The sequence below is a fragment of the Sinocyclocheilus anshuiensis genome, unplaced genomic scaffold (assembly GCF_001515605.1).
Source record: "Sinocyclocheilus anshuiensis isolate Anshui unplaced genomic scaffold, SAMN03320099.WGS_v1.1 scaffold296, whole genome shotgun sequence".
Classification (NCBI taxonomy): domain Eukaryota; kingdom Metazoa; phylum Chordata; class Actinopteri; order Cypriniformes; family Cyprinidae; genus Sinocyclocheilus; species Sinocyclocheilus anshuiensis.
Window position 1 is genome coordinate 238,718 of NW_015557065.1, and position 12,835 is coordinate 251,552.

Consider the following 12,835-nt stretch of genomic DNA (forward strand, 5'->3'; position numbering starts at 1 on the left):
AAATCTTTGTCTGCAATTTAATAATATTGACCTATTACTTTTGCTATTGCTTTTGACCATTAGGTATCAGTAACAATTCATTCAGAACCTGTTTTATGGACATAGACTTTCTGTACCACACTATTCTGCTGACATGGAATGAGTTTGACTGCTTAATCGGTTATATTAATAGAAACGCTTCACTGGGGCAAACAAAGAAATCCTAAAATAATAAATAGGATACCCCATAGCAGCATTTCCAGCAGTATGTCAATCAGTCCAATCGGCAGGCAAAACAGAGGGAAAATCCAGTAATCAGAAGCAGAATCAAACAGGCAAGAAGTCATACACAGTATCAACAGGCAATGGTAATAGAATGCTCGGTAAGGCAGTGAGACCGGCAATACTTTGCAGAGTGTTTGGGCAAGCCATGCTTTATGGCTGCCAAACAGGAAGTCACTACACCCTCTACGCCTAGAGTCCAGCTACATATTGACCTTATAAGCAGGCGATCTGTCGATTTCCAAAGGTGGCGGTGGCTCTTGATGCTCGGCGTTGGGGTCAGCGTCCGGGTGGAAGGGTTTAAGGAGAGACACATGAAAAGAAGGAGAAATACGATAAGTGGCAGGAAGCTCAAGTTGGTAAGTGACTTCATTGATTTGTCTAATGATCTTGAAAGGGCCAACATACCTGGGGCTTAGCTTCCTGCTAGGTAGCCGTAGCTTGAGGTCCCTCGTGGAGAGCCAGACCCGTTGTCCTGGTTGGTAGGGAGGGTGCGGACGGCGTCGTCAGTTGGCCTGGAAACCTTGTGTCCTGACAGCCCTTTGTAGATGGATGTGAGCACTGTCCCACACCCTCTCACTACGCCTGATCCAGTCGTCCACTGCTGGGACTGATGAAGGTTCTCCTGACCACGGGAACAGAGGAAGCTGATATCCCAGAACACACTGGAAGGGGGTTAGTCCTGTAGAAGAATGTGTCGGTACCTTATTGCCCACATCATAATTACATTCTGCCTGCGTGAGTTTTCTTGAAAAGAAAGCACATGGATATAATTTACCAGGTTGTCCGTGACGCTGGGAGAGTACAGCTCCAATGCCACTGTCAGATGCGTCCACTTCGACCACAAAGGGGAGAATAGGGTCTGGATGTCGTAAATAGGGTGCTGTTGTGAAGCTGCTGACTGCCTTGACTTTGGATTCATCCATTTCTACCCCTTGATGACTGATGTTATACCCCAGAAATGTTGTTTGTGAAACATGGAACTCACATTTCTCTGCCTTGACAAAGAGTTGATTCTCGAGGAGACGTGAACGAGATCCCTGGATGACCTGAACATAGAGTTGCGTGAACCCACTGCATGACTCTGTGGCGAAGAGCATGGGGTATGTAATGCTTGGTTGGAGGGCAGTCGGCTGGTGGCGGTTCTTGCTGATGGGCTCGTTGAATTTCCTCCATGATGTCCCAAGTAACTGGTGCGATGATGACGGTTGGGGGCAGTATAGTTTCAGGTGGACCAGGAATGACAAGAGAGTCATGGCGTCTTGACAGAGCATCTGCTTTACTGTTCTTACTTCCGGGTCTGTATGTAACTGTGAACTGGAAGCGTGTAAAAAACAGGGACCATCGAGCTTGGCGAGGATTCAGACGTTTGGCACTTTTGATGTACTCCAAGTTCTTGTGGTCTGTGATAACTTGGAACGGATGGACTGCCCCCTCTAACCAGTGTCTCCACTCTTCAATAGCAGCCTTCATAGATAACAGTTCCTTATTGCCCACATCATAATTACGTTCTGCCTGCGTAAGGCTGTCTTCCACTCATCCCCTTCGCGGATCCAGATCAGGTTGTATGCACTTCTTAAATACAATTTAGTAAATCTTTGCCTCTCTGAGTTGTTCAAGGGCTGCTGAAACCAGAGGGAGTGGGTAGCGGAACTTGACTGTTACGTTATTCAAACCTCTGTAGTCGATACAAGGACGAAGTCCACCGTCCTTTTTGTCTACAAAGAGGTGGTAATTGGGTGGCCTTCACCATGCTAAATACCTCAGCATAGTCGTTATAACAGTCTGGGACTTTAGTGGTTTGTTCGATGACAGGGCTTTCAACACTGGTAGACAGGCACTGAGGTGAAATGTCAGAGTGCATACAATGGGTTAAGCAAAAATTTGACCAGCGGGTTGACTCACCATGATGCCAGGAAATAACTGGGTCATGAACTGATAGCCAAGGAAAGCCTAGGAAGCACATTTCTGGTTATCAGAAGCAAACTTGTCTTTTCTGGTGGTCAAAATAAATGTCTACTTGTCGGATAAAACCTCTACATTTATCTGCTGAACCATCAAATTTATCAGGCATGGAGAGGCTTACCGTTTGTGGCATGGGTGGAGGAAGTGAACGAATATAATGTGTCAAGTATTCGTTGGTGGACTGCAGGCTTTCAAGTTGTTTTTGGTAGCCTTTGAGTACCTCGCTTTGATAGGCGAACGCCGCTGTAGCTCCGAAACTTCTGCTGGATTCATGGGGGGCGAAGTATTCTGTAACGAGGAGGCTGAAGCCGAGTGAGAATCCATATGCAGAAGTTTATTTAGAGGGCAATCCAGAATCAGCGGCTGAAGCCGAGTGAGAATCCATATGCAGAAGTTTATTTAAAGGGCAATCCAGAAACAGCGTCAGAAAGGCAGTAGTCTAAACACAGTCAATCAGTCCAATCGGCAGCCAAAACAGAGGGAAAATCCAATAATCAGAAGTAGAATCAAACAGGCAAGAAGTCATACACAATATCAACAGGCAATGGTAATAGAATGCTCGGTAAGGCAGTGAGACTGGCAATACTTCGCAGAGAGTGTTTGGGCAAGCCATGCTTTATGGCTGCCAAACAGGAAGTCACCAACGAGGCAGCAGAGGGAGCGTGACAGTCAATACTCGGGCGAAGGCTCCCTCTGCTGGCCTGGCATTACAGCTTCATACACAGTAGATAAGTGTGACCCTGCCTGTGGAAACCCAGCTAAATGATTTTTTATAAAACAGTGGATGAGTAATTCACTCCTTGATTTGCTTAATAAAAGTCTCCTTTGAGATCGTTTTGACAGACATGTTTATTGTGTATTATTTTCAACGTGTTTATTGCTAAGTTTAATGTGGAAAAATAGAAGCGCAGCCGGGCAAACGGTGGCAAAATAATTAAATAATAATTTGCGTGCAGTGTAGCTGGTAACCATGACAACCTCACACACTTCCTGCTGCTGCTCTATGTAATCAGAGTGTGAATTTGTAGATTTTCTATAGCAAAACTAAAATGTGTTTAAAAGTGCGACTGACCAAATCGTCCGGCTCGGTTTGCCCCGCCTCGAACGCGAAGACATCTCTAATTTGACAGTTTACCATCTGATCTCACTCAGTGACTCTAGGCTACATAGGATGGGACGAAACCATGCAGTGAATGGGGGGAGATAATTTTGCTGGAAATGCAGAAATAAGCCGTAATTTTGTTTTATTTGTAACTCTTTGGTAGATATATTTATAATTTCTATTACAGTTACTACCACTACTGTTACTACTAAAAAACAGATCTCTGGGGGCCCCAAAAGTGCGTGGGCCCTCAGAGTCGTCCTAACTTTCCCCCCCTTAGCAGCGCCCCTGCTTATTGCATTAACTGCTTTCAGTTGTCTTTTCCCAAATGAGTGAATCATTTCAGATTACAGCAAAACATATTTAACATATCAGAAATAAATTAAATTCCTTCAAAAGATTTGTTTGACGATTTTTTTAATGAACACAGAGGTGGTATGAATGCAGTAAATTAATTAGTCCTTATTAAATTAAATATTGAATTATATTCACAGGTGCGGGGGCAGTGAGATTTTAACTTGAATACTTTTATTCAACAGGCACGCATTAAATTCATCAAAAGTGACAGTAAAGGCATTTTTGCTGTTCTTTTGAACTTTCTATTCATCAAAGAATCCTGAGGAAAAAAGTATTACAGTTTTCACAAAAATATTAAGCAGCACAACTGTTTTCCACACTGATGATAAGAAATCTTTCTTGAGCACCAAATCAGCATATTAGAATGATTTCTGAATGATCATGTGACACTAAAGACTAGAAAAATGCTGTTAAAAATTAGGAATAAATTTAAAATAAAATTAATTTAAATTAAAATATATTAAAATAGAAAACACATTTTAAATTGTAATAATATTTCACAATATTATTGCTTTTAATGTGTTTTTGATTAAATAAATAGTGCCTCACAGGGCAAACCGTACCTCAAATTTTTGAACAGTAGTGTTTACCAAAACGGAAACACAAAATAAATAAATATCATTAATTTATTTCATTCACTTATTTATATTTATTGAATACCTAAATACTGATTCATAAATGTTATTGTTCATTCATTTCAAAATTTGATCACAAAACTTCAATTTATATGTTTTAATTTATTAACAGAACCAACTTATAAGTTATTTGATTGGGAATCAGACTACACTGGTCATTCTGTATTTCTGATTCACTAAACACAACCAGCTCATAACAGTTATTTATTTAAGAATCAAAACTTACTCACTAGTGGCTCATTAGTGATTTATTATGAATCAGTTCATGAGAGTCATTTGTTCAGGAATCAGGCTACACTGGATGCCCTGCATGATTTTGATTCACCAAAAAGAACTGCAGCTGCTCATAACCATTTGTATTTTTTAATGGCAGTGATCCTTAATTATGCTTGTCGGTTCCCAACACTAGAGTGAGAGCAAAGCATCATGGGATTAGATAGTCCTCCAAAACTAAGCAGCCGATTCAACAGAAGAGCCCCTCATGGAGACAGGCCTGCTCCACTTCAATAAACACCTGACAACCACACCAATTTTTCTCTCTCTCTCACACCATCCTTTATCCCTCCATCTTCCTTTTATCTGTTTACTGGCCTTGAGTCTCTCTCCCAACCTTGCCCTTTCCCTCTCATTCTCACACCTGCGTGACTCGCTCTCCAATATCGCCCTCTCACCACACTCTTTGACAGACCACGGACAGGTTGGCATTGCCTCCTGTAGCCTTACATATCATTAGGGCCGCTCTCGTCCACAGCCAGACTAGCGGGCAGTGACTCTGAAAGCCCTCTCCAGCCCGGGCTGCTTTCCTCTGGGCAGCCCTCCTGTCAGGCCTCCCTAATACCTTGTCCTGCTTGGGCAGTCAGAAGAAGACCTTCCCCTTGTCTGGAGCCTCCCTACAAGGGCCGACCGGTGGCTCATGTTGATCCATCAGCGTGACAGCAGTGTGGTCGAAGAGAAAGAGGCAAAAGGAACAGAAAAGCAGGCAGTGATGATGATTGACAGGTGGAGACTATGGAGGCTTTTTTTGCTGTGTGTTTTAAATAAGACATTGAAGCCAGTTTAATTTTTGTTCAGTGAGGATTTATTAATGGTTCATTGTGTTGTGCTTCATAATAGAGTTGCAAAAGTACAAACAACGTTCCTTTGTCCCTCATTCAATTGCCTGCTATCATAAAAAGTACACCCAGAAAGTGTATATGCCATTATTGCTGAACTGAATGAAATGAAATTGACTTAAATTAAATAACTGGCAGGAATTTGCCGACGTGTAGTGGTAGTTCAACTCCCATATTTCATTTTCTTTTTCAAATAAGTGTATCACTTTGTAGTACGCACGGACTGAAATTACTGCCACACAGCACATTAAAGAGATTCTGATTAATGGCTTCCCTTTTCCGGGTTGCTGGTCATGTTCGTAATTTAATTTAAGCCTGGACTCATTCATTACTTTCGCTAACAATTTCTCTCTTTTTTTTGTAGCAAACATTCACAACTTCTTTGAATTGGCCACTCTAGAAATTAAACAAAGTCAACCGAGCTTGTAAGGCATAAATTAAAATCTGTAATGGATTTTTGCCAAAGACATTGCGCTGTATTTCACACTGCAGGCTGTTTTTCTACTTCCACAAGTTGCCATGTGAAATTCTGCCTTGTGGCATTTGCATATTGTCAGCTGTATGTAAACTAGCTATTAGCACTGAAATAACAGCCAGAAACATCTGGACTTGACTGCAACATCTGTCAGCGGGTGTTGATTACTGACCAAGCATGCATTGCATGCTGTATGTAAGTTATCGCATCTGAAGCATGTGTATAGGGATACAGCCTAAATTTACTATGGAAAGACAGGCCAATAAATCTTGTAAACAGTGAAAATGGAGCCTGAAAAAACTGTTTTTCTCTGTATTTCCTCTCAATTCCTTCGACGAATCGCTTAGATTGTTTTGCAATGACAAGATATCCCCTTCAAAGCCCTTTTTTCCCAGCCGTGTTTGTGTACGGCCATGCATGTGTGTGCATAACCAATCCTCCTAAATGAGTAATTTATTCCTTATGGTTCACAAGAAGGTCATTCATTGCTGCATCCTTGGTCAAGGCAGAGCACAGAAAGAGAGGAAAGTAGCCTAATCAGAGAATAGAATGCTCTTCAGTTTAAAGGTGAAAGACTAACGATTGATTAAGATATGGTTTTAAAACACTGGGTGGATAAAATGTTCGAAGATTATATTTTTAGGCTGGATTTGAGTGGAGAAGGATGGTATTTACATATTTTAAAGAAATACGCAGATTGGGTAGAGTGCACTTTCTTTTACACGTGAGCAGCTCATGAGCCAGTGTTTTCAGTGTCTCAAAGTAGTTCAGTTCACAGTAATCTGCAAGTGCTGTGAGTTTGAGTCGCTTTAATGAGAAGAGCTTATGAGCCAGGTGTTGTCAACAAAAGAGATGCTTTAAGGGCTCCCTGTGGTTTTCTGTCAAAATAAAAACAGAAAATTACCAAGACCATAAATATTAGTATTGTAATTTACAGTTGTACTGCTCCTTATTATAGTAATAATAATATATTTACAATACTAATATTTTTATTATGTTTAATAATAACAATAATAATAATTATTATAATTAGTAATAAATCAAATTTATAAGATATTATTATTATTATTACTACTACTACTAAAGAAATATTAATAAGAAATACTATTGTAATATCACTATATTATTATTATTATATTACTATTGCTATTATTATTAGTAGTATTATTATTATGTTCATATTGATATAAAATCATAATGTTTTTGACTAAATTGTGCAGTCTACAAACAAGGAGAGCAAACCTGGAACAACAAAACAAAACAAAACAAAAAAATTCACATTTTGCATTTACATTTAGTCATTTAGCAGACGCTTTTATTCAAAGCGACTTACTAATGAGGACAATGGAAGCAATCAAAATCAACAAAAGAGCAATGATATACAAGTGCTATAACAAGTCTCACTTCGCTTAATGCAGTACATGTAGCAAGGTTTTTTTTTATTATATAATAAATAAAAAGAAAACAGATAGAATAGAAAAAGAATAGAGCAAGCTAGTGTTAGAGGCCTTTTTTGCTTTTTGTTAATTGTATAATAAATAAAAAGAAAACATAGATAGAATACAAAAAGTATAGAGAAGCTAGTTTTTTTTTTAAGAAAACAAGCAGTTAGTAAATGAATAGACTGCAAGTCTAAAAGGGGCAAGTTTTTTTAAGAATAGAATTAGAATAGAGAGTGCTATTTTAAATCTCAATTGCAATTTTTATCAGAAAAATCACATAGTTTTTTTTCCCCCCAAATCATGCAGCTATACTTTTTCACCTCAAACTAGCATTGCACTATTAGTGTCTGTTAAAGGTAGGCAGTAAACTCAAAATTATATTTTAAGTACATTTTACATTTTGTAGCCATCATTGTAGTTTTCAAGAAAATAAAGTGATTTAATTGATTATTTGTTATAAAAAAATAATAATAATGAATTAGATTCATGTTTGGTTTGTGAAGACTTTGTTTTGGCTGAAAATAGTTCCCAGAACAGTGACACAGTGCTATATATAATGGGTCATACGTTCACCCTCACAGATAAAAATTCTGAGTGCCTATCTTTTTTTTTTTTTTGGTTTATGTCCACTTCTTCATATCAGAGTGTCTCATCAGTCTCCACATTACTTTCTGTCTGAGATGAAATCGATGTTTCTGCTGGAGGCTTTGCTATTGAGGTTTTGATAGCATGCCACTGCCAGTGCTGTCTACCAGAAACAGTGAGGGAGATAGCACATAGGATGCAAGCAGTGCCTGCTCTGGAAATAACTTTGGCACTTCTTTTATGATGCAATAGATTTGAGAAAAGAAGTGAAAGAGTTGAACTTTAGTTCAGTTCTCTGAACAGCCTGGTCTCATATTTATACGTAGGTATTAATACGTAACATTTACAAGCACAAAACGTACACTTTTGTACGTTTTTATTAATGCTAAAACGTACAATTTAGACGTATTTCAACGTTTAAAACGTACAAATCGCTACGTATTTTTAGCTAAAAAACGTAAAAATATTTACGTATCGTTTATATCATTAAGATATTTGTATCCATGCATTTTTATCATTTTATCAATAAGCGATTTAGATTTTTAGACCCCTTAACCCATAGACATAATACATACCTAGACACCTCATTGGCCGCTTTGAGCCGTTGCTGCGATACGTCAACGCGTCCGCCATGTTTGTGAAGGCAAGACTGCCTTAAAAATAAATGGAGGTAAACGGAGGAGCTGCGGTTTTTTTCTGGATAAAAACACGTTAACGTTTACATTTATCAACCGATTTCAGAGGTTTGTGATCTACATGGAGTTAAAAAGAACTCTGCCTCCAGTTATTTAGTTAGGTTTGGAAAATTATTCATTTTCGTAAGAAATTGTGAGAACTCACACTTGTTGATTTGATTGATTTATTCGGCTTACAATTCTAATGTTAATGTAGTATAACTGTGACATACACATGTTTTGTAATTTGAATGTACATTCAATTAAATTAAGTTGTTTCATTGCTTTCTCTGTCTTCAACCCCAACATTTGAGCTTTTCTTGTGCTTCAGGTCAGAACACAGCTCATTCCCTTTGAAATACTGGAAGAAAATCAAAATAATACATCTTTAAGCACTAATAATTTACCATCATTGAGAAAATTGAATAAAACCAGCGAATACAAATCAAAAAGTGACACTCTGTTGTGTTTTTGGCGTATTTTATAGTTCTATTGTCAGTCACAGCATGTCAGAGAAAACGCCTTTTGTGGCCCATGACAATCAAAGTAAACATTACATGACAAGTAAAGGTTAAACGATTGCAGAAATGTTATTTATTTTAAGGTTTAAACTAAAGTCGTGTTTAACATTATGTAGGCATATTCTTGGAAACGAGCTGGCAGCAGAAATTACAACAAAACGAAATGTTATCATTTCATAAGTAAATGAGTAAACCATATAATAATGCAACTGAAAACAAGGTAATTCATATGACAACTAAAAACTAATAAAATGAATGCCGCAATTTCAATATTCATAAGGATTCATTTTTAGGTGTCGTCAATACGTCAGTTTTGTACGTTTAAATTCTGAAAATACGTCAGTATTGTACGTTTTAGTGCCTGTAAAAACGTAAGTAAATGTACGTTTTATAGAACCACATTTTACGTAAAATACATACAAATTATCATGAGATCACGTTGCTCTGAAACAATAATCAGATATCTGTTAGCTAAAGTTGGTCATTAAAAGTTTTCTTATTCACTTGTACTTTCAGTGTAATTTTGCATCAAAAGAACTTTAGTCTCCCACTCTCACATACTGTAAACCTGATTTCCATTTTTATGGTTTGGATGGATATAGAAACTGAAACATTTAACAATTAAAACAGAACATGTTTCTGTGCAGATAGAGCAAATTGTGTAGCTTTATATCAGGTAAGTGCTGAATAACTAACCATGTTCATTGGAGTCCAGAATTTAATCAAAGTCCCTTTTAGGGAAGTCAGTTCACTCGTCTGTTATCTTGGTAATGCCTCTGGGCAGCTATCTGTTATACAGACAATAGTCAAACAAGTACATCTTCCCCCTACTTGCATGGAGAAAGAATGAAATCTCTTTAATGTTTGTCAAGATTACATTTCAGTATGTTTCACATCAGCAATAAAATGTGACAACAGTGGTAATCATAAATTGTGCTTCTTTAGCAGATCAGGTTAATATGGATGTGATTTCCACACACAGTAAAAAATACAAATGCAAATAAGATTTTTTTTAATGTATTGCAGAGTTATATTGTACATTTCATCGTCCATTCTCATTACCTCTGTTTATACACTTACAGTTGACCTTTTCCATCATGTAACACTCACTTTAGAGGTTAACTTGAGATCAACTCAAATTAATCTTTGAAACACTGATAATGTAATTACACTGTTAAATCGAATCTTTAGCAGATGTAAAAAATAATATTTCATATTTTACATTGTAATGTTTTGATTCATCTGTTGCATTAGTTTTTATTTTTTTATTTTTAATTCATTTAGACAAAATAGTACAAAATTTTAATGTCAGCTGTCAGATATCATCCATATCATGAAAATAATTATCAGCTTCTTCGGAATCAGTCGGAATTGTAATATTGGTGCATATGTGTACCTTTCTTCTTCTAATACACACCTACACACACAAAAAAAAAAAGCGGTCAGTGGGCAGTTACCCAAGGTTATTAAAACTGAAACTAAAACTAAAAAAATTAAATAACCTAGGAAACTAGCTAGTAAACAAAAAAAAAACTAAATTGAAACTTGAGTCTTTACTCATGTGTGACTGTACCTTTAATATGAAGCCTTTTTGGGTCAATACGATACAAAGTTGTACCGTTTGAAAGGGTGCAAAGCTTTTGACAGCTTTTGTACCTTTTTTTTCCCTGAGTGTAGAGACACACTTTAATATTCCAGTTAGTTCTAACATCTCTTTTCTTTTCTGTGTCAGTTACAGACTGTCGTATCCTGGAGAATCTTCAGCGCTACGCCTCCCCAACTTACCTGCCTGTCAACTTCCAGCTCCTCAACACAGAGTCCTCCTTCTTTCTTAAGGAGGCCACCCAGGACTTCATGCGCAACTCTAGCTTCCTCTCCAGAACGGAGCTGTTCTTCATCCACCAGGCCAGGAGACCTCCCATCATCAATGCCACGTATGGAACCTTTGCGGTGGAGGAGCCTATTCCTTTGGATCTCCTCCAGATGCCTGGCTCCTTTGTGGCTTCTTCAACTCTCTTCACCTTCAACTGGAAAGTACAAACCTTTGTTCTCAACGAAATGATTTACCTGAACAAACCCAAGGTTCAGGTCTTGTTCTACATCGCTGGGAGGGACTGGGATGACTACAGCGCCGTGGACAAACTCCCTTGCGTACGGATGTTCGCCTTCCACGAAACCCAGGAGGTCCATGGGAGCTGCAGGTTGCGAGGGGACATGGGCGTCTGCGTCGCTGAGCTCGAGCCTCTTCCTGGGTGGTTTGCACCTCCTAGTGTTGTCCCTGGACGCCAAAGGGGTCCGGATATGTCAGAAGGAACGCCTGTTGAGCTGTACTACAGCTTTCGGGCCGCAGAAGAAGGAGGTTGTCTTTCTGAGGAGTTAGGGGTCAAGAGCTCCGCTCACTCAGATCAAGAGGGATTGTTTGGGTCGCCGACCTCTACACCCATGAGGCGCATCGGGAGTGTAAGATTATTCCAGAATCCATCTGCTCCGGAATTATCAGAGCAGCGTTTGGATGGGAATTTTGCAGTGTTGGTACCATCCGCGCCAGTTCGGCAAAGGGATACCGTGTCAGCATATGTTGCAGCTTCGCCGTACTCACCTGTGGAGATGTTCACTCTCAGGTAAGAGATCTTCTGATGCAAGCATCTCTGCTGCATTAGCAGATAACTATCCACATGAGACCTTTACCAGGGGACTTCGTGGCTGTTACAAAACACTCTTAAAAATAAAGGTTCCAAGAGGGATTTTTCACCCTTCAGTGTAGAGTGGGATGTAACGATATTATCAATATCGCGATAGCATCAATATTTTCGTGGTCACATGACGTTATGAAACGATAGGTCTTCTGGGCAAAAAGTGTAGTTTTTAAAATATATTTAAACTTCTTATTCTAACATAAAAGTTGTGTTTTGGGCCATTATGCCTTCACACAGTATCTGTCAAACGAACTAAAACTGAAAGCACAATATGGCTTAATCCCGTCATCAAGCGTGCACGTCATTCAGGGATTCAGCTCGTGATCCGGTGTGTTCCGTGCCTCAGAACGGCTCCATTCATAGTGAATGAATGCAGTCAACTTGTTTATTGCATGTGCTGTGAGCTTAGCGCACTTTTGGGAATGCAACGGCCACCAGTTATGCTTCATTTTCACGGCAGATGAGTACAGCATTTCACTAGATTTGTAGGGAGACACGTTTTTGTGAGCATGTTTTCACTGAAGCTGGAGATTTCCTTCAAAATAAAAGCTCTACTGTCGTTTCCATCAAAATAAAAGCTTAACAGTGCAGTATGAATTGCTGACATATAGCGGTTTAAATGCAGTCCAAATTCAAAACATCTCTTGCAAGTGTAGAAATTATGAAAGAAGTATTGTCATTTCCCTACTTTAGTGTAAAGCAAAAAATAATATACATATTAAATATTTATTTTCATTTATTTTACAGTGCAATTGTTTTACAATATATGGCTATTACTGTCATTGTTGTTGTTATTATTATAATATTCTATTTTTTTTTGCTTCCTAAAACACCAGTGTGAATTTAATTTAGACTGAGACAGTATATCGCAAATAAAAATTTTCTGACTTTTTTCTGACTTGTTTTCTTAGTTAAGAACATGGGTTGGAGCTCTTAAAGTGGTCATATGATGCTGCTAAAAAGAACATTATTTTGTGTATTTGGTGTAATGAAATGTGTTTTTGCGGTTT

General features: G+C 38.4%; 1 protein-coding gene across 1 annotated transcript in view; it reads left to right on the forward strand.

The window, feature by feature from the left end:
* The window catches only part of LOC107676622 (transmembrane protein 132C-like), a 253,438-nt gene that overhangs the window by 60,860 nt on the left and 179,743 nt on the right, over positions 1–12,835 (forward strand). Inside the window, exon 2 of the mRNA XM_016471213.1 lies at positions 10,862–11,750. Coding sequence (XP_016326699.1) covers positions 10,862–11,750 — 889 coding nt within the window. The remainder of the gene's footprint in view (positions 1–10,861; positions 11,751–12,835) is intronic.